General features: G+C 45.6%; 1 protein-coding gene across 3 annotated transcripts in view; it reads right to left on the bottom strand.

Moving 5' to 3' along the window:
- EFR3B (EFR3 homolog B) overlaps positions 1–668 on the bottom strand; it is a 61,969-nt gene extending 61,301 nt beyond the window's left edge. For all 3 annotated transcript variants that reach the window (XM_081156021.1, XM_081156022.1, XM_081156023.1), the window contains exon 1: positions 548–668. In XM_081156021.1, coding sequence (XP_081012147.1) covers positions 548–554 — 7 coding nt within the window. In that variant the 5' untranslated portion in view covers positions 555–668. The remainder of the gene's footprint in view (positions 1–547) is intronic.
- Positions 669–22,435: the final 21,767 nt, after the last annotated feature.

Here is a 22,435-nt window from a genome sequence, read left to right as displayed (position 1 = left end):
GAAGTGGGGGAACCTGGGTCCCCCGGGCGACCGGGGCAGGCAGAGGCCACATCCCTCCAGGGACCCCGAGACGAGATCCCAGGACGGGCCGCCTCCCACATCGCACAGCCGGACACGGCGGGCCGCGAGCGCCCCCTCCCCGCCCCCCGCAATCCCGACCGGCTTCCGCAGAAAACTCCGCAGCACCACCCGCTTTTGTCAATTCTGCAAACGCTGTCACACATGGCCACCTTCACCAAGGCGCCCGCCCGCTCAGCTCCACGGGAGACCCGCCCCCCCAGAGCCCAGCGCGCGGGACCAGCCGAGCCCCGGGCCCCCGACGGACCCCCGCCCACCGCCCCAGCGCCCTCAAACCACCGGCGCGAAGGGCTCCAGGACCCCACGGTGCCCGGCGCTGGGCATCTTTGTCCTCGGCACAGACGCGCGCTCACAGCGACAGAAGGAGCCCAGGCGGGCTCCGAGTCCGCGCGCCCGGGCCTCCGGGGCCGCCGGGGGACAATGGTCCGCGTCCTGCAAGTTTGCGAGCCGAGAGGCAGAGCCCCCTTACCGTACATCTCCGCGGGGCGAGCGCCGCCCGCGAGGCCGGGTCGCCTGCAGCCAGCCCCGGCGGCGCCCGCCTCTCATTCACTCCGGGCGGCGGGTGGCGGCGGCCGGCGGGCGGGAGCGGGCGCGGGGCCGGGCGCGGGAGGGCCGGGCGGGAGCCGCGCGCCCCGTCCGCTTCCAGGCCGGGCGCCGCGGGCCTCGGCTCGGGCTTCTCGCAGGGCGGTGCCGGGGGCGGGGCTATGCTAATGACGTCCCTCCCCCGCGCTCCGCCGCGCCCCGCCCCGCCCCGCCCCGCCCCGCCCGCCGCGGGCGGCAGCCCGACCCCCGCGCGCAAACCCGGATCCCCGACGCGCCCTCCCGCCGCCGGCCGCGGGGTTTCCAGCCGCAGCGCCGCCCCGCGGGAGTCTGCGCCCCCGCCCCTCCCGCTGGGACGCGGGCCGTCAGCCGGGACCGGTCGGCGGCGGCGCTGCCGGCTGCGGGCGCGCCCCTCTCCCCGATTTCTCCGGGATTCGTAGCATGAGCCAGGGGCGCGAGGAAGATGAATTGGGGAGTAGCCCTCCCGCTCCCCCGGCGCCCTCAGCCGAGCCCCGTTCTCTAGCCAAGCGCTCAGCTGTGCGTCCCCGCCGCTCTCCGACCGGGCGACGGCTACCAAACAGCGTCCTTCCTGGGCCGGTACCGGGACACGCACCCTGCCCGCCGCCCGCGCGGGGCCGCAGGAGGTCGGGGTGCCTCCCCTCTCCCAGTCACAAGCTTTGCGGCCAGGATCCTCTCCACTGGTGCCCCAGGGCCGGCTGCTCCATCTTCTGTGATTACGGGAGAAACAGACCCGGGGCGGGGGGGGGGGGGGGGGGCAGCAGGCTCACGCCCCGCACCCTGAAAACACCTCCTAGCCCAGCTTTCAGTACTCACTTCTTAGTTTCTCCTCTTGGCCCACGGTTGAGGTTTCTCCTAGAAATTAGGGAGGGGAAGTGTATTGTCTTCCATTCTACAGAAGAGGAACCTGAGGCTCTGAGAGGCTGGTTTGTGTTTTCTTTCCCACATCCACGGAGCTGTGTGTCTGTAGGCCAGTCACCTACCCTCTCTGAACCTCAGCTTCCTGCAGGACTGTTGGGGAGTTGATATAAAATCTACCTGACAGTACACAGCGGGCACTCTCCTATTTATTTACTTTTTTCCTTCCTCACCCAAGGCAAGGACAGAGCCAGAGAGCGAATCCAGATGGCTGGTCTCTCTGCTGTACCCCAAACCCACGTTTTCTGTTTCTCTCTGTCCTCGCCACCCCCTCCCACTTCCTTGCTATTTCCAGGTCTCGTTCCTGTTCTTTCACCTCTTTCCCTCTCTTTAGCAACACATGGGAGCCCTGGGCCCCCCGGGAAACCCTGGAGCTCACATTTAGTCTAGACCCTTGGTGGACTCACAAAGCAGCTCTGTCTCTATTTGCCGGTTCGAGGACCAGGTCAAGTGGCTTTGAGATCTGCAGACAGTCACATCTGAACCAGGCAGGAAGGAAAATTAGGAGACTAGCTTGCTCTGGACATTGAAGATACTCCCACCCCACAATCTGTTCAACACAAAATAAACTCATTATTCACTGGTGTCTGCACGGTGGGAAATGCAGTGTCTGTCTTCAGGAGGGAAAAGTCTGGCAGGGAGCTCGAGACAAATACTGATAAAAATATTACATGACGAGAGAATACAGGAAATTGTGCACGAGAGGCACAGACCTCTATTTTAGACTCTCGATGAAGCTGGTGGGTTAATTCATTCCTTTTATGAAATATTTAGTGATTACTCCCAATTATGTGCTAGATGCTGTGCAAGGCACTCAGGAGACATGCAAAAATGATATAAAATCTAATAAGATCTATGGTGGAGGCTCATAGAAGGAGCAGGGTCGAGTTTCATGGGAAAAAATTCAAGAAGGGCTTTGAAGAATGGGCAGTGTTTCTTGGTGTGTAGATAGGTGTGGAGATATAATGTAAATAGTCCCAGGGGGAGGGAGTACCACTTGCTAAGGTCAGGGTGGTAGGGGGGAGAGAGTAGAATCGGCCTGGCTGGAGCAGAGGCCAGGACCAGGAGCGGGAGCAGAAGGGAGGCTGGCAAGGTGTTCGAGGGCCACATTGGGAGGGCCTGGAGTGCCCAACCCAAAGCCTTTCATGTCTGGTCTAGGGTTGCCAGATTTAGCAAATAAAAATGCAGGATGCCCAGTTAGATTTAAATAAATTAAAAACCCACAATTGTCTATGTATGTCTCATGCAACATCTGGGACATAATTACACTAAAAAAAGTTGTGTTGCTTATCTGAAATTCAGATTCAGCCTAGGTTTCATCTGATAATTTTATTAGTGCCATCCTTTGAAAGGTGCTCCGAGAGCTTCGTGACTGACCCAGGCCTGCAGCAGCCCTTCTCCCTCCCCATCTGTGTTCCCAAGTAGATCCTACTGGTACGTGGCTCCCAAAGGCACAGGAATGGAGTCACTCTGGCCAGCCTGGCATGTGGTGTTGGCCAGAGGGCCAAGGTCCCCCTGGACCCTATGTGTTCAGTGGTGAAGGACTCGGCTTGTACCCAGCTTCTCTGAGGAGCAGTCAAGCTGTTTGGATAACATTGTGCAGGAAGTAGTCCTGCTGTGGAAGTCTCAGGTAGGGGTGTTACTCCCACATGAGGAAGTCACTTGCGGGGAGTACTATCTTTTCACTCACAATTTAAAGCAAAAGAGCGGACCCCAAGGGACTCAATATCCAGAAGAGTGTAACGAAGAAAAGACACCAAGCAAGTAACAATTATTTAGGTAAACCAAGGGAAGAAGAGAAAGTTAGAGTTGGGGTCCTTATCTTAAATCGGTTTTTACTTACCTTCAAAACCCCCAAACGCAGTGATGGCTGTGACAGGAAGGAATGTGGAAAATGAAGTAACACTTCCTGTGTGCTCACTATGCCACAGGCTCTGTGCCGGGCACTTGACATGCATTATCTTCTAATACCTCAGTAACCTTGCAAGGGCAGTACTATTCTCATTTTACAGCTGGGAAACTGAGGCCCAGAGAGGTGAGACCACTGTCTAGTAAGTGGTCAAGCAGGCAGTCAAGCCCCAGGCACTGTGCCAAGCCCCATTTCTTTCCACCACAGCACAATGCCTGGCAGTCCACTCCGACATCCACATAACAACTGCTTTTTTAAAAAAATCTTCACTCGAGGATATTTTTCCATTGTGTTTCAGAGTGTGGAAGAGAGAGAGAGAGAGAGAGAGAGAGAGAGAGAGAAACATCGATGTGAGAGAGACACGTTGATTGGTTGCCTCTGGCACACGCTCTGACCGGGGACTAGGGATTAAGCCTGCAACAGAGGTACCTGCCCTTGGCCAGAATCAAACCCGGGCTGATGCTCTAACCACTGAGCTAAACCAGCTAGGGCCCAACTGCACATTCAATCAAGGTCTTCCTAACAGTCTAATGCCCCAGGCCCCTTCCCTCCCTTTCCCTGCATTTGCTTTCCTTTCTCATCTATATTTCACTCCCCCATTACCTGGGTTTGGAGGGTAGAGATTAAAGAGGGTTTCAGGCTGTCCAGACCTAGGCAGGTGCTGTAATTTCCACCCCCTCCTAGGCCATCAGCATTGGCCAAATCTGGAGCCCAGAGCCCTCCTGGGACTGGTGGGTCAGGCCAGAGGAGCTAAGCTTTAGAAAAGGTTATTATTTTTTGGCCATAGTGCACCCTAGTTAACACAGTCACAGTAAACAATGTCTTTTGCTCTGACAGCTCAAATGATCGTGAGCAAGCACTACAATTTCCAGAGTTTCCATATGAACCAGAGGCTAAATTTCCCTGCATTGCAGAGAAAGGGAGACTTGGAAGCAGGAGGCAATCTGCAACAATCACATAAAACCCAGGACCCTCACTTGCATCCCCAGCTCCAGTATCCAGGGCGCAACACCAGGCCTGTCCTTTAGTCCGGAGTCTGGCTTCCTGACGCTCCAGCCTCACACGGCCCCACCTGCTGCACTGTTTCTGCGCAAAAGCCTCTAATCTCCCCACCGGCTGCCGCAGCTCCAGCCTTGAGCAGCCAACAGCTTTAAAGGGCCTTCCAGAGGGAGTGAAGATGGAAGAAGACGACAGCCCCAGGGGAAGACAGCTTCAGAGAAAAAGAAATCATGAGGCCTAGAGAAGGGCCCAGGGAGAACCGGAGGGGGGAATGTGTCCCTAAGATTGCCCCATAGCTGATTAGCTAGGAAGCCTGAAATAGAACTCAGGATTCCTGACTCCAGGCCGGGTGACTTGAACTCCTGGCACCTCTCCCTTAAAGCAGGTACCTTGACCTACTTCTCAGAAGCCTCAGGGAAAGAACAGCCTATAAAAACAACAACCAAGTATAGGAGCAGTTGGGTAACCAAGGGCTGAAGAACGCATCTCCACAATACAAAAAACAGCTCAGAGCCAGGTCAGTAGGACGTGCTCTTGGCACCGTTCCTGGGAGCTGCCTTGGGTACAGGAGGGACGCAGTGGGGACAGAGCTGCCATGAGATCAGGGAAGGAGTGCCCAGGGTGGGAAGGCTGCTGCAGGCAGATTCTACCCCCTCTAAACCAGATTTTACCAGAGAGGGAGTGACGTTTGGGATATTGATTATTGACCCGTTGAGGTTTAAAAGTACTAAGCAAATTCTCCCAGCCACTATCCTCTTCACTGCCTTTAGTTTATCCTGTGTTCACCCTCCTGAGCAGGGTCAGACTCCTTCCATTATCTGTGGCTCCCTGGCTCCCTATGGTCCCTGCAGAAGAGGCTTGTTTCCCACATGAAGCTCAAATCCATGGTCAAAGCTCAGGCATTACTATGCCTTTAGCCCTGACTCTTCCATCTTCTTACTCTCTCCTGACTCCTAGCTGTCAGGAGACACCTATTCCCCATCCATTACCTCCCATCTTCAGCCTATGTGACACCTGTCCCCACTGAGAGACCCAACCCCACCCACACTCTGGAGGACCTGAAGGCCCATGTCATCTGTTGATAGGCATGACTTGAAAGAGAAAAGAAGACATGGGAAGAAGACATGGAAAGTGAATGGCTGGTCAGACAGATGATCTCAGAAGGTCAGATCTGGCTTTCCAGGCCGTGGCTAAGGAGACCTGCATTGCACCCCAGCCAGAAGGAACAGGTTTGTCCAGAGGCAGGCCAACCTAATCAAAGAATGGTTTAAGTGAAATTGGAAGACGGAGAAAAACACCTACAGAAAATTGTAAGCCTGGCTACTAGAGAAAGGACTTTTCAGATGTTGAACTCTAAGACCTGAAAATTGGTGTTAACGGAGGAAGAGCTCTAGGGCTTCAATGGGGCCAGATGCCAACTTGCCAAGGAAGTTACTCTGGCCTGCCCATGCCAAACTCCTGCTCTCCAGCCTTGTCTGTTCATAGCCTTGTGTTAGCTTTGGACCCTGAAACCACCCCTTCTGCTCCCCTGAAGAATGCTGACTGTAGACTCACCTGCTCAGCCTTTGGCAGCCCTGCAGTAAGGAATCCCTACCTATGCCCATTTGCCCCTCCCTGGATGCTGCTCAGCCACAAGAATGCTCTGATACTCAGCCCCAGTTCTCAGCTTCTAAATCTCTAGCCCATTTCTCACTCATCTCTCCCTCTCCCTTCCTCTCTCTGAAATCAGTATATATATATCTATATATTTAAAAGTACCCAGGCTTCCCTTCTGCATGGAGTTTTGGGTCTAGTAATTGGGTGTGGGACTGTCACTCTATTGTCATGACTTGAGCCAGATGTTTTCCTTCAGCAGACCCGAGGTCCGATTTTTAAATTTTTGCATTATTTATTTTTAAATATATTTTAAACAAAATGGGATTTTAGAGGTTAATGATTTATTTTGCCACTGAGGACCCATGACCAACAAACCTGGAAGGTTTTGATTATGGCGCTGGCCTTGCTGCCCAAGATGGAAATCATGTCTCCATGCCACTAGCGGTTATATGCCATCATTTGGTTTCTGCTGAGCCAGGATCTGTCCACTGTGCTTGAAACAGCGGGGTCAGCCCAGCGGTGGTATCACAGGTTAGACTAGCCACTGAAGCACCCTCGAGTATTTATTTTGTGGGCCACCTTTGGGACGTGGAAAGAGGACATGATAAGTGCCCCTTCAGTATTTCTGTCAACATCTTTGAATTCCTTCCTCAACTTTATACCCCATTGTGTCTCAGCCCCATGCAGCACTCCTCTATTGTGACTACGTTTAGGCAACCAACCAAGAAAATATTTAGAAACACTTCCAACTATTCAAACCAATGTGTTAAATCCAAATTTCTAGAAAATACATCCATGTTGATAAATTCAGCCTGAATCTAAAATTTTGTTGTTTCCTCCTTAGGAAATCCATTCCCATGTGTCTTTCCCCCACAGTCATGAAACTAGCAAATCTTGGTGTGTGGGTGCATCTTATCCTCAGCATGTGCTCCTCATTGACTCCTGGGCTATACCTTATAATCGGCCCCCCTGGGCACACTGGAACCTAACTCTAGTTATGTGTTTGGAGATCGTGAGGCGTGGAGGGAGAAGAGCATACAGGTAGTTGGCTTCCTTTTGCAAGGTTACTTCTTTAGGTGCATCTTCGCGTTAAGCAATAATGGCCTCATTAGACATAGGAACAGGTTTGCTTTCTGCTAGTGACAGAGACTCAGTGAGGTTTAGAGGTATAGGGTTCCCTGAATTCTTCAGATATTTAAATATATTCCCACTCCAGTTCTTGCCTGGTTTAGGCCCAGGATAATGGAAGGGAGACAACTGTGTCATCACAGTGGCCCAGAGCAATTATGTTGGAGTCCAGGAAGCACGCTGTCTGGCCTTCCTCCTTTCTCCCCTCGTGACCCAGAGGCAGCTCTGGGAGTAATTATTCCTGGCCCTGAACCACATGGTTTAAGGGACAGGCAGAGATTTAATTCTGAGATATCATGATGGCCATTGTGGAACAAATAGTGAAGTCGAAAGGAAGAGTGCTGATAGCAATGTCCCTGGGGACTGACAGCCCAGCTCTCAGCCACGCTCCCCACGGAAGAGGCCACGCTCCTAGGATATCCCAGAGTCGATGGTATTTTACTCTCTTGCTATGACACTGGAGGATTCAGGTGTTTGGAATTTCAGGGGTGACATGGAGGTTTCTGAGGGCAGTAGAAGTAATTGATTGGAAAAGAGCCCATGAGTAAATCCTGTTACATCCCTTCTCAACATCTAAGAACACATCACATAAAATAACAAATGGAGCAAAGTTTAAAAAGGAAGACAAAAACAAACAAAAACAAACAAAAAACAAAAACAAAAAGGAAGACAAAATGTGACCACGATTCATGACAAGCATAACTCTTAAAATCTTACATTTCTAAAAAAATCTAGATCTAATAAAAATTTACTTCTACTTGGCGATTGGTCAGAGTGTAAAAGGTCAAGGACAGACAGTTTTATACACAGAAAATAGATAGAAACCATGGTCTAAACCATCCATAGACATTAGGTAAATGCAAGTCAAACAGCTCAGAGATTCTATTACATACCTACAAGTCTAGTAAAAGTGAAATAATAAAAGCCAGCATCAGTGAGACTCAAGTAAAAAATCCAAAAGGAACAAAAATTATTCACACATGATGCATTCATAGTATTACTTATGGTGCTTAAAATAATTTAAGAACAACCCCTAAAACAATAAAGATATGATTGAGTAAGCTATGACATACCAATAAAATGGAATACTATATAGCCTTTAAAAATAATAGGTATGAGAGTCATTGAAATGTGTATATTTGAAAAAATTCAGAAAGACAAAGAGAATGCACAGTGAATGTATACATTTTAATGAGGGTTAGAAGTGGTTTTGAACAGATGTACTTGGTTTATGGGATTTCTTTTTCTGTGATGACAAGTGCATAATGAAAATGTAAGCATATCTAAGCATATATCATATGAAAGAGTGGAGATTAATTTCTTCTTTCTCCTTGTTTCCCAGGGGAGCCATGAGGATGAATTAAGTGCTTTGAACTTCTTGGATCAAAATATCAGATGCTTGGATGAGTGAATGGCTCAGGTTCTTCCTTGGAGACATTAAAGAGTATCCATCTGTCGACTGCTACGATGTTTTTGAATTAATTTAATGACATTAGAAAATGCTCATGATCAGTGCTGGGTTTGATTTCTTTTTAAAAAGATTCTAAAATGCATTACTCCTCCAATGGCTCCCCTATGGCTCTCTCTCACATATGCACATACATACATGTACATACACAGTACATTGAAATTAGACTCTATTATTTGGCATAAGAACAGCAGAGAAGGAATCTCCAAAGTAGTTGCCACATGTTCCTCAACACCCATCATCTTTAATTTGTTTCCTTACTCCCCACTCACCACACCCCCCATACACAATCCATCCTGACCACCCAGAAGCGGTTCTATGGACCCAACATTATAGATGTAGTATCATAAACTGAGAAATTCTGAACCTATTCCTTTCCCTTGTCCTTTCTTTATCCTCACATTTCCCCCGCAATACTGATGATGTAACAGGCAAGCCTTCGATCAGAACAAGAAGAAATGGGCAAAGAGCTGCCAAATCATTTGGAAAATGTCTGATATGAAAATGATGAATCCTTTCATTATATAAGGAGATACAAATAACAAAAAAGGAATGTGTTTAAATATTTAATTTTAGCATATCTCATCTTAACATATTTAATATTTCATTTATTTTATTACATATCTTGAGTATTTAATGTATCTCATTATATTGAGAGCTGTTAAAAATGAGGTTCCAAAATGACATTCCAAACTTATAAAATTCTGGAAAAGAAATTATAGGCTGGTGATCTGTCCCATTCCCCCACAAGAGAGTGTGATCAAGATATGTTATTAAGTACTAAAAAATCAGAATACAAAATACGTATATGATAAGAGATCGGCTATGCTACACACATAGTGAAATGGTGAAATTGTGAGCAATTTAAGTTTTCTTCTATATAGTTTTCCAATTTTTCCACATTTCTACCATAAGTGTGCATTAGCTCTACAACAAAGAGAAAATCAGAAGAGTTATTAATAGAAAGCAGTATCCAAGAGCCTGGGAAAGAGCCCTGCCGTTAAGTCAAGGGGCAGACAGCGCAGGAGCTCCACTTAGGGAGCAATGCTCAGGGAGGCTCTCCTCCAGTCAAGGGCAGACCCTCGGAGGGTGGCCAAAAAGGAGAAATAAATTAAGACTGAGAGAATGAAGAGGCAGGTGTGACAAAATCTCATTAATGCTCCGCTCAGATGGCCCTGAGGAGCTTCACTAAGGAAGGGCAACTACAACTACGCACTTTCAAAGGTTAAACAGGGCCTCAGAGGATGGCTGGTCCAACCTCATTTTCAAAGAAAAGCCCCAGAAAAGCTGAGCTCATTCGCTCACAGCTGCTTAGTGGTGGAGCCGGGGTTAGAACCCCAGCGTCCTGAGTCCTAGCCGGTGCTCTTGGCCCTGCAGCTCTCTGCTCCCCAGTGTGTGACACGCTTCTGTTCTGGTTGCTGCCACTGTTTGCGCTGAGAATGCGCATCGCATAACCTTTGACCGGGACTGAGCTCCTGACTCGGTCTGCGCCCTAACTTCACTCCAGGTGGATCCTCTAACGTTATTCCAAGTTCGATTAATGCCCACTATTTCTGTGTTTCTCTTGACTCCAACCTTTCTCCCCAAACCTACTGCCACTGTCTTGGGCAAACCTCCCCAAAATTGACATAGTGCAAGAGCTCTAATGTTTCCTTCTCTTAAACAAAATTACCATTTTGTCACCTCTCTCTCTCACTCGCCATACATAGCATATATATGTACGAGCACATACATGTCATAAACAGATCATACATATGTAAAAACGTCCACGTATATCACATATGTACAGACATGTACATTACACATTTTCTGAACCATGTGAAAATAGGTTGAAGACATCAAGACACTTAACTCTTCAATCCTACAGCGTCATCTGAGAATGATGACATTTCTCTACATAGATATATCACTATCACACCTAGGAAAACAAGTATCTAGTACTCAGTTCCTATTCAAATTTCCCCAAATGTCCTCAAAATGTCTTTTATAGTTGTTTCAAGATTTTGATTAAGAATTTCAGCAAGGGTTACATACTTTATGGGGTTGCTGGGTGCCCTTAATTTCTTTTGACTTAGAACCGTCCCCTCACCTTTTGTTTTTTTTTCTGTTTTTCATGACACTGAACTTTTTAAGAGTTCCAGCCAGGTTTCTTAGATAATGTCCCACATCCTGGATTTGCCTCATAATTAGGTTCAGACTGATCATCTTTGGAAAGATATTTGTCTCTTATTGTGTCACATCAGAAAGCACATAACATTGGGTCGTCCCGCTGTGTTAAGTTGGCCTCTAGGTTAAGGTGATGACCAGCAGATCTTTCGTTGCAAAGGTACAGTTTCCCCTTCTTAATAATTTGTGGAGTGAGGCTTTGAGACCACATGAATCTCCTAGCATCTGTTGATAATCACAGTCCTTGCCTGAATTGGGATGGCAAATGGTGATTTTTGCTAATTCTCCTATTTTATTAGCTGGCATTCTCTGTAAAGAAGTCCTCATCACACCTTGTGTGCTCCCCCCCCCCCCCATCTTCTGACTACCCTTCCTGCCTCCAGTCTGGCTCTCTCCACTCCACCTGCTGCCAGAAGCAGCATGCTCCATTGCAAATCTGGACACGTCCACACCCTGTTTAAAATCCTTCAGGGACAAGCTCAAATCTGTGAGCCTGGCACAGGCCCGTTGTGAGCTGGCTCCTTCGGGTTCAGCTCTCCCTGCATCCCCTCATGTACTCCATTCAAACTATCTACAGTTCTCCAGCCACAGCACCCTACTTCACAGCCCTGTACCCCTGCACACACTAGTCCCTCTGCCCACGATACTTTTTCCTACCCTTTAACGTCATCTGATCCCCACTTGCTTTTCAAGCTTTGGTTCATGCGTCAGCTCCTCTGAGCCTAAGGTTGAATAGGTGTCTTTGGGGGGCTCTCATGACACACGTGCACACCTTTGGCCATATCATGCTTGTGGCCCTGCATTCAAAATGTTTGCCGATTTGCATCTATTTTCTTCTGAGGTCAACAACAATCTACTATGCTTCTGGAAGCTTTTTTCTGGGGATGTAAGGAGTCTAAGGTGGATGGTAAGGAGCAGGGCCACCTCAAGGACCCACCAAGTTAAACACGCCAAGTGCATTTCAGGGACTCATTAGTGGGGATATTTTCCAGCTCTCACCTCAGATCTGGGCAACTTCTCAGTGAGGTGTGAGAGGGGGGAAGTAAGGCTGGCCTTCTCTAAAGTTGCCCACAGAGTTTGTAGACCACAAAAGGGGGAAAGAGGAGAGTCTAGGTTTAAAGAAGATTCTCTCAAGCCCGGTTTCTCAGTTGGGTGCTCTCCGTGGCTGTTTCTAGGGGTAAGGAGAAATAGCCAAGCTCTTTAAGAGGAGCATTTTCCTGACCTTAATTTGAATTAGTTTAATTAGATGCTTCTCTCCTAACTACTAAGACAAACCACCTGAGGAAACACGATGGCAGCACAGGTGGCAGCTGCACCCGCCGCCTCCTGCAACCACATCAAAATTACAACTAAGCCCGGCCGGGCGTGGCTCAGCGGTAGAGCCTCGACCTAGGATCCAGGTGATCGGGGTCCGATTCCCGGTCAGGGCACATGCCCGGGTTGCGGGCTGCAACCGATCAATGACTCATCATTGATGTTTCTATCTCTCTCTCCATCTCCTTTCCTCTCTGAAATCAATAAAGATATGTTTTTTAAAAAAAAATTACAACTAAAATGCAGAACCACCATCACTCAGAACCTCCTGAAACCTGGCTGAACAGAAGCCCTACAACCAGGGGACTGAAGAAGCACCGAGACCAGTAGGAGGGGCAGAGACACGGGCGGATCGGGGCTGAATCGCAGACACAGGGCCGCGGGCCCACACCCGGTGCCTCCGGTAAACCTGGGAGGGAATCTCAGTGGTGGAGGTTTCCCGGAGGAGTGGGGTGTCCCAGCCCCACAGCAGGCCCCCAGCCCAGGGCTCCAGGGCCGGGAAGAGACGTCCTCACAACTCCGGGCAGTGAAACCAGCGGGGACTGTCGCTGAGGGTCTCGGAGGCTGCAGGAGCCCCAGGCTCTCCTCTTAAAGGGCCAGCGCACAGACTCCTCGGACGCGCTCCCTCTGAGCCCAGCGCCGGGCAGCGGCCTGAAAGGGCCTGGGACACTCGGGGAGGAACTAACCTGCCTGAAATCGGGGCGAGAGGTGGAGGGGCAGCTTTCTCCCAGGCAGAGGAGCTGGCGGAGGCCATTACTCCTGTGGTGAGCCCTCCCTGGCACAGAGCCAGCAGGCAGGCGCTGTATTTGACTCTCCAGCACCTGACTCACACCTTTGCCCCGCCCCTGTGATTCCCAGAGGCCCCGCCCCTCCCCTGCAGGCTCATCCAGACCATTTCCAGGGGCTTTTCTATGCAAGTGGCCTCTTGAGCCTCATGCTTAGGACTTTCCTAACAAGTTGTGAGGACTTCCCTTCCCTCAAACAAGCAGCAGCATGCCCCATACAGCTTGATAAGTGGCCCCAGGCCTGGCACTAGTGGCAGCCTGCATTGGCTCATAGCTTGGCCTCTCCTAGACAACGACAAGCCCAGCACAAGTAGCAGCCAACTACGGTTTGCTGTGTTGCTCAGGCTGGGTGGCCCTGGGCAAGGCACTGGCAGAGGCTGACTTTGCACCTCCCTGGAGGCCCCAGAGACAGTGCACTTGGTGGTCAGACTCAACCATGCTGGGTTACAGCCCTACCACATCCATGAGTGACACACTCAAGAGGCGCACTTGGTGAACCAAAGCTCCACTGAAGTAAATCCTGCTCCATAGGGGTATCTCCAGCACAGAAGCTCTTTGGCTGTAGTTGTGGCTGGTCCTCACAACTGATTGGTCTGAGGGTCAATTCCTCCCAGGGACGCCAACAGCAACCAAGGCTCAACTACAACAGGACATTGCACACAGCCCACACAGGGGAGCACCTAGAAGGCCCAGCTCAGGTGACTGGGGAGGCTGAGCCACTGGACCCCACAGGACACCTACTACACAAAGCCACTCTACAAATTCCAGGAGACATAGCAGCTCTACCTAATACATACAAGCAAATACCTGCAAGCAGCCAAACTGTGGAAGCAAAGAAACATGTCACAAAGGAAAGAACAGAAGAAACCTCTAGAAAAGGTACTAAATGAAATAGATCCAAGCAAGCTAACAGATACAGAGTTCAGAATTTTGTTTATAAGGATGCTCAACCATAGTAAGAATTATACAAAAATAACTGAGAAAATCGATGACATAATAAAGTACCAACTTGAAAAGAAGGCTACACGAACTGAAATGAAGAATAATTTACAGGCAATCAACAGTAGAGTAGAGGATGCTGAGAATCAAATCAGCAATTTGGAACATGAGGAGACAAAAAACACCCAACCAGAAGAGCAAAAAGAAAAAAGAATCCAGAAATATGAAAATAGTATAAGGAGCCTCTGGAACAACTACAAGAGGCCCAACATTTATATTACTGGGATGCCAGAAGGAGAAGAAAGAGAGCAAGAAATTGAAAACCTATTTGAAAAAATAATTACAGAAAATTTCCCCCACCTGGGGAAAGAAATAGACTTACAAGTCTAGGAAGCACAGAGGGTCCCAAACAAGAGGAACCCATAGCAAGACACATCATAATTAAAATGCCAAAGGTTAAAGACAAAGAGAGAATCTTAAAAGCAGCAAGAGAAAAGCAGTTAGTTACCTACAAGGGAGCACCCATACGACTGTCAGTTGATTTCTCAACAGAAACCCTGCAGGCCAGAAGGGAGTGGCAAGAAATATTCAAAGTGATGAAAAACATGGAACTACAACCAATATTGCTCTACCCAGCAAAGCTATCATTTAGAATTGAAGGTCAGATAAAGAGCTTCTTAGACAAGGAAAAGCTAAAGGAGTTCATCACCACCAGACCAGCACTACAGGAAATGTTGAAGGGTCTTCTTTAAGAAGAAGCTAATGAACAAAAGAATCTGATGAACTAAATAGATCCAGAGACATTGACGCAGGCAACAGACGATCATATTTCAGAGGGAAGAGGGAAGGGGGTTGGAGGGTGGGAAGAGATTAACCAAAGAAGTTATATGCATATAAGCATAACCGATGGACACAGTCAATAACAGGGTGAAGGCCTGGGAGGGGGTGGGAGCTAGGTGGAGGGGGTCAATTGGAGGGGAAAAATGGGACACCTATAATACTTTCAACAATAAAGATAAATTTAAAAATAAATAAAATAATGCTAAAAATTTAACTGGAAAAAAAAGATGTTAATATAGTATCATAGGCAAATGACTTGATTACCTTAAGAAATTTTCTTTCATATTTAATTATATCATCACCTCTTTGCTGACTTAACTTCATAAAGATGTGGAGTTGACAGCTTTACAGTTTCTCTTCTGTTTTCTTAATATTATTTTAATTATTATGGATTCTTAGAACATTAGGGATACCCATATTCAATATTCAAATAAAAATACATTCTAAAACCAAACAAACAAACAAAACAAAAATTATAAACCACCCAAGGTAACCAGAGTTGTGATGACGTGTGGAAGGAGAAAAGAGAAGTCATTTGATAGAAGGCACTCCTACCCCAGGAGGTCTGGCTGGGCACTTCCCGACAGAGCCATATGGGGGACATGATCCCCTGCAATGACAGCATAGGGACTGAAAGGAGAGAGGAATCAGGGAGAGGCACAGAAAAGAAAGGAGGACACCCAAGATAAACTGCAATATCTTCACAACTTCACTGACGGCTAGAGCTGCTGGTCTAGCCCCAATTTATCCTTTCTGGAGATGCCAGGGTGAAAAATGCTGAGAGTCCACCATTTATGTCTCTGATACTTGCTACCAAATTTCCTCCGAGAGACTCAGAACAACGAAAACACACGGAGAAGAGCAGTTTCTCTCTTGGAAGCTATTTCCATGGTCCACCCAGTGCCCCCGGGGGGCGCAGCTCTGTCAGACCACCATAGGAAGCCACACCCTTCCAGCCATTTCAGCCTTTGTGCCCCCGTTTACTCAGCAATGCCGAGGTCTCAGGCCTGCCTGGACTGTACGCTGAGGAAGACGTGGAAAGGTGGTGACCATGTCTCAAGAGAACAGCATGGTGAGCGTAGGGAAGGCAAGGAAAAAGGGTGCTCGCTTCCTGCCTGCAGGACTGGGTTCTGAGGGCCCACTTACTTCCTCCCAATCTCCTGGTTTATATAATTCAAGTACCCGGGATTCCAGAGCTTTACCTCATAGCAACGACTGAAAAGTAGCACACGTGTGTGCACTCGCACTGTTTTCCCAGAGGGAGCTGGAGGAGGGCTGAGAACCGAGGCACAGAGGCGAGAGGCGAGGTTAAGGGCTGGCCCAGGCACTGCTGGGGCGGACTCTCGCTCCCCATCATGGCCATCCCTAGGGCCGGGTGACACCACAGGAAGATGACTGGCTTAACATCCACACTGTGGGTCGCATTTGGAGCAGGTTTCCCCAGGCAGGCAGGTGACAGCCCTGATCTGCCATTCGACCTGCACACCTGCCAGGTCCACATGCCCTTCCTGCCTCCCCTGCACAGCCTCGTCAGCTTCCAGCACCCATCCTCGTTGTCACTGCTGCCCCTTGGCCTCAGTTGCTCTCCAGAGGTACCTGGGTTGTGCAAGCTGCCAGAGCTGTCCCTGCAGTTTCCCCAGATGCCCGCAGAGAGCCAGCACCCGCTGCACACGGCTCTCCACAGCCAGGGAAAGCCAGGGGAGGCTGAGCCTGCATCCCTGACTAATGATCACGCCTTTAAGTCGGATGGAGCCTGTGACTCAAACTGTGGAGGCATAGCCAAGGGAGGAAAGAGTGGGAGGGGGGAGAGGGACGGGTGGGGGGGAAGGGGGGGGTGGGAAGGAAGAAGAGGGAAGGCAGAGGAGCAAAGGCCTCTGAACTTTGAATCTAGGTGCTCTAGATTCAAAAATGGTCTCCTATATGGCCTCTGCAGTCCCTAAAATAGAAAATGATGAGATGAAATATGTTCCAGCAACAGTCCTGCAGTCCAGCTTGATGTTACTTCAGAAGGAAGAGAAAGCTAAAGTTATAAAAGGATCTTACTGTAATTGCAACTATTGTAACTTGCCATGCAATATAATGTATAATATAATATGCAATGCAATATAATGTATACTGCATGCGCAAATTGAGTGATATACAGACTGTGGAATCTTACTGACAAGAACTATGGTTCCTTTGAAGCTAGAAAATAATATTCACCAAAACTGTTTTAGTTTGGTCCTGTTCCAAGAATGTAAGTCTGGCCAGGAAGGATATTTAGTTTTTCCACAGGAAGTTGTTATATCACTTGACATATTTTATATCTGATTGTTAAGAGTGGATTTGCTCTGTATGTGCAGTATGTATGGACACATAGGTATGTTTGTGTAAACTATAGCTCTACAACTATATTTAAAAGTTTGTTTAGCCCTGGCCAGTGTGGCTCAGTTGGTTGAGCATCATCCCACGCACCAAAAGGTGGCCAGTTCGATTCCTGGTCAGGGCACATGTCTGGGTTTTGGGTTTGATCCCCAGTAGAGGGTATGCAGAAGGCAATCAATTGATGTTTCTCTCTCATATCCATGTTTCTCTCTTTATCTCCCTCTCCCTTCCTCTCACTCTAAAATCAATATAAACATTAAAAATAAAGAAAATACAAGTTCATTTAATATTCTAAGACAGTTGCTCCAGTTCTATAAGACCTAATATCAACTTTTTATTTTAAAAAATTGATAATACCAAAATGAAATTCATAAGCAATATAGCCTACATAATTGCATAATTTCCTAAAATTGATCTATACCTGTGATGTAAAGGAGAAATAAAGGAAAACAATTTAAAATGAAATAATTTGTATTTTCATATATATAAATGCTCAGGCACAGCTAAATTAGAAGATACAATAAAACAGGCAGATGCCTACACCTGCTCGCAATGAGTAAGATTGGATTTAAGAAAAGCAAGACAATATTCACCTGCATACTGTCGACCTTTCATCTTCGTAGTTAACAATTAGAAATAAAGGTTAAACAAACATGCTTCTACATATCCATAAAAGTGCTGTGAATTGAAGAGACACAAATGCAAGCTGACACCAATGTGCTGACTCAAATATCACGAGCAACGTTGCCATCCGTGAAATGATTTTCTGAAACTTGGAGCAACCCTTGGTCAAGTTCCCAACAGAACAAAATGCAATCTTCTTGCAATTTAACTAGCAGTTGCATTTGTGGAAAACTTAGTATACACTAAAACAATGTACATTTATTGTGTGTGTTTATGCAAAATGAAGTTCGTGTCCAGGCTCAGATAAGTAGGAAAGGGCTTCCCATGAATTTGGTAGCGCTCTCTCTGGAATGTGCATAAAGCCATGCTCCGTTCCACACCCCCAGACTTAGCTTTTCTAAGCCACACAAGCATTCAAATGAGTTGTTTCCAGTTTTTTACTATTACTAATAATACTGCTACAAATATCCTTGTGCAAGGTGTATATATCTGATAAAGGATATACACCTAGAATATACAAATAATTCTTACAAATTGGTAAAACAAAAAAAACCTCACTGAAACATTGGGGGAAATAATTGAACCACCACTTCCTATAAGAGGAATTGGCCCATAAACATATGAAAATGCTCCTGACCTCACTACTCTTCAGGGATAGGTAAATTAAAACTAGTAGCAGATACCACTACGAACCTGTAAGGAAAGCTAAAATTAAAAGACTGACAAAATTGAGGGCCAACGTGAATTTGGAACAATTGGGACTCTCATTCACCATTGGTGAATTTTGTTATATATATTTGAATTTTACCATAATTTTAAAAAAGAATTTCATATAGGATGGGAGATATTGTGCAGCCATTTGTGGAAAATACAAACTGCCACACAATCCTTGGAACAGTAGGAGGGTGAGCCCATAGATGTCCACATGGTAGCATCATGTTTACTCCTCTGACAGGGTGCAGAGCTTGCTCGGAACTAAATCCTGTACCCTGGTGTGTCAGATGGAAAGGGCTCATCAGTCAGCATGTTCTAAGGTCCTTGTATTGCTCAGGAGAAACTCATCTCAGCCCAGGAGCTCCTCCAAGTATTTTTTACTCCCATTTACCACCTGCCTGATGTTTATTACTCTTCAGGATCCCCAGGTAGTTGTTTTGCATCTTTTCCCAGAGTTTATAGTTATCAGTGGAAGAGCTGGTCTGCAGGGAATTCTGCCTATCACAGTGTGCCCCTGGTATGTCTGTAATTAAGAGCCGTACCTTCTAATAAGTACAGTTATAGATCTTTGGCTCAAAATAATCTTCGTGGAGTATAGATGAAACAAGATTATACATAAGCTGGGAAATGAGTACATGAATTGTTGACTGTTTTGTTCTCTTTGCTATTACACATGTATGAATTTTGTCACATAAATTATTCTAGAACATAGAAAATGAAACAAAACTTCCAAATGTTTTTGTTAAGCAAGTACAGTGTATAACATTAATATTTATGCCAGGTAAAGGTAGCACAAATTACTTAACTTATAATTACATTACTTACGAATATTACTTAATTCCAATATGTTTAAGAACACTGATGCAAAAATTCTCAAATGTTACCTTACAGAATTTGGCAATATATAACAAAACTATGCATACGTTTACCTTTGACCGAGTAATTTCACTTTTTAAGAAATTTGACCTGAAGACACACCCACAACAATATGAAAATACATAAATGCCAAGTATATTGATTGAAAAAGCCATGGCATATCCACTGATGGAGCACTGTGTAGCTGTAAAAAGGAATGAGTATGCTCTTTGTGACTTAGCAGGGGTGCTTTCCAGGATATATTGTTAAATGAAAAAAGCAAAGTTCAAAAGAACATACATATGTACAGTTACCTCTCATGTAAGAAAGGAGAAATAAGAAAATATATATGTAACTGCTTAGTTTTTATAAAAAGAAACCCAAGAAGGAATAAACTGGGGTGGCTGGTTGCCCACAGGTGGGAGAGGGAAAGAGGAGTGGGATGGAGGTGAGAGTGACACTTTTCTGAGTATGCTAATATGTATCATTTTTTGACTCTCAAAACATTGTTTTACATATCCAAAAAATAATGATAAAATAAAGTCAACAGTAATGGAGGGTGAAAACGGAAATAACATATAAACAGAAATAAATGAACTTAACTATATTTCAAATGAAAACCATAACCACACTAAAGGGGGGGGGAAGGAATGACCCAATTAATCTTTAAAAATATGTTTTTATTGATTTTAGAGAGAGAGGAAGGGAGAGAGATAGAGAGATAGGGACTTCGATGAGAGAGACCCATCAATCAGTCGCCTCCTGCATGTCCCTACTGGGGATGAAACCTGCAACCCAGGCATGTGCCCTGATCGGGGACTTCTTGGTTCATGGGTTGATGCTCAACCACTGAGCCACACCAGCCGGGCTAACCCAATTAACTTTTAAACACAAAATTCATACTACATAAAATCATATGATAAACTGTATGTCAGTCTAAGGCAAAAATAACTATGAGCAAATAGTGAACTCTAATTCGAAGTGTTTCTGTTTTGTGAAATGGGTTAGCAATTCTTAAACTTCCTGTGTACTGTAGGATTGAGCAAGTGAGTAAAAATATTAGGGATGAGAGCCAAGTTTCTCACTGGTGAAGAGGGGAGTTCTACATATGGAAAGGGAGAAGATCAGAATGAATCCTGTTGTGCTAAAATCAATTGGGAATATCAGTATGAACTATGTTTTAATATATGGATTTAGATGCATGTATGTATGTAAACGTATTTTTTTGGCTCGGTCAACTAAAAGGGCCCAAAGCAAAGACACCTTAGTATCAATGAGCACACCTAACATCCATACCTTGGTTTCTAAATACCATTCTCCACTAAAAGGACTTAGGGAACCAGGGCTCCTAGTTATGCCAGAAAGCAAGGGAGTGCTCAAAAAATAGTGGAGACATATTAAAAAGACATAAAAGCCAGCTTGAGCATCAAAATAAATAATAGTAATAAAACAATATTCATGAAGTAAAATAAGCATATATAAGTCCATACTGATATAAATTAATAAATTAATGAACAAATGAGAAAGGAAAGCTCTCCCTGAAGGTAAAATACCAAGTAATAAATGTAGGAGGAATGATGGAGTTGGAAAATCATGATTTTTGCATCCACTATGGTAATAATCTCTTCAGCTGTGAATTCGTTGGATTCTAAAAATCTGTGGGTGAAAGGTCAATGAAAAAAGGATATCTATGTACCCTCAAAATACCCCCTTACAAATTACTTATTACAAAGGGAAGAACTCACTTTAGTGAACACTACCTTATACCTTAACCAACTAACTAAAGTTAACATCATTAATAAATGGAACAAATTGAACCACCGACCTTCTGATTATTAATGCCCTTAAAAGAACATTATGTCTTTCTGTGACATTCCAGCCAAACATAAATGAATTTAATTGAAAGGATTCACCAAACACAAAATGAGGAATATTCTAAAAATAACTGTCATTTTGGAAGATAAAGAAAATCTGAGAAACCAGGCCAGGTGAAAGAAGACTGAAAATAGATAACAATTAAATAATACTGGATTAGACTCCAGACTAGGAGGTGAGGGATGAGAAGGTGGGGAACATAACTATAAAGGCTATTTTGGACAAATGGTGAAATTTGAATATGAACTGTTTGTGGGTTAGATCAAAGTTTCCCAAATATTCTGGGTTTAAGGCACCCTCAGTGTCTCAATAACTTTTTTCATGGTCTCCCTTGGCCAAAAGAAATATCTAGATCCAAGCAACTTATTAAGTATTTATGCCCTAACAATTTAGTTGCTATTTGGAAAAATATTACATGTAAATTGAACAAAAATATTTTTTATTTCATTCTTAACCACAGTTACTTACTAATGGTGTCTGTGCACCTGTTGGGCGCTGCACGACTTCGCAAACCTCGGAATCAGGTAGGACAATGCCGCTCTAACTTCCTGATCCACACTGATTTTTGCACTGTACTTGGTTTTATCAGTTTCCCACAGGAGATATTTAAGTCCTATGGCGCCATCTATTGTAGAAATGGCAAAAACCTCAAGCAAGTAGGTCTGGATGGTGTTAGATTTCATTTGATTTGCCTTGAGAATTTCGAATGTAAAATATTCCACACCAGATGCAGTGAACTCATGCTTCTCTTCCTTCTTTCTACATTAAAGGCTGGAAAAGAAAGCTACTTTCTTGCTCTTTCAATTCCAAACTAGTTAACACACCCAGTAGAAAATACGGCTATTCATGTTGAAACTTTGAAAGCATCAATATGAAAAACTGGTAATAAATTTTAAACTTCAGCATGTTTTATTGCCCTTATGCTCAAGAGTATCACACCCAATCGGTCTTTAATAGTTAAAGACTTGACATTTTGCAATTATTCTACCACAATACCAGTTCTATTAGAGGGTCAAAGGTGAACTGTCAAAGAAACAGATGTTTCTTGACTTTATTAAATGAGACTGAGAGACCAGCATCTGGAGACTCAGTTAAAATACAGTTCTTTTAAGCTTAAAACCACCAAAATTCTAACCATGACGTACATTTCATATATGTAAAGAATTACAGAAGCTTCGTTGAACTAAGTCATATTACTTGCTGGTTATGAAAACAGTACAGAATAGGCTTTTTTCTTGAAAAGCATATAATGTTTTAAAATTAAAATTTTAAATTGAACTATTTGAAAATCTAACTTAAAATAAC

The sequence above is a fragment of the Miniopterus schreibersii genome, assembly GCF_964146895.1.
Source record: "Miniopterus schreibersii genome assembly, chromosome: 13".
NCBI lineage: Eukaryota > Metazoa > Chordata > Mammalia > Chiroptera > Miniopteridae > Miniopterus > Miniopterus schreibersii.
Note: the sequence above shows the minus strand (reverse complement) of the source record. Positions and strands in the feature narration are given on the sequence as shown.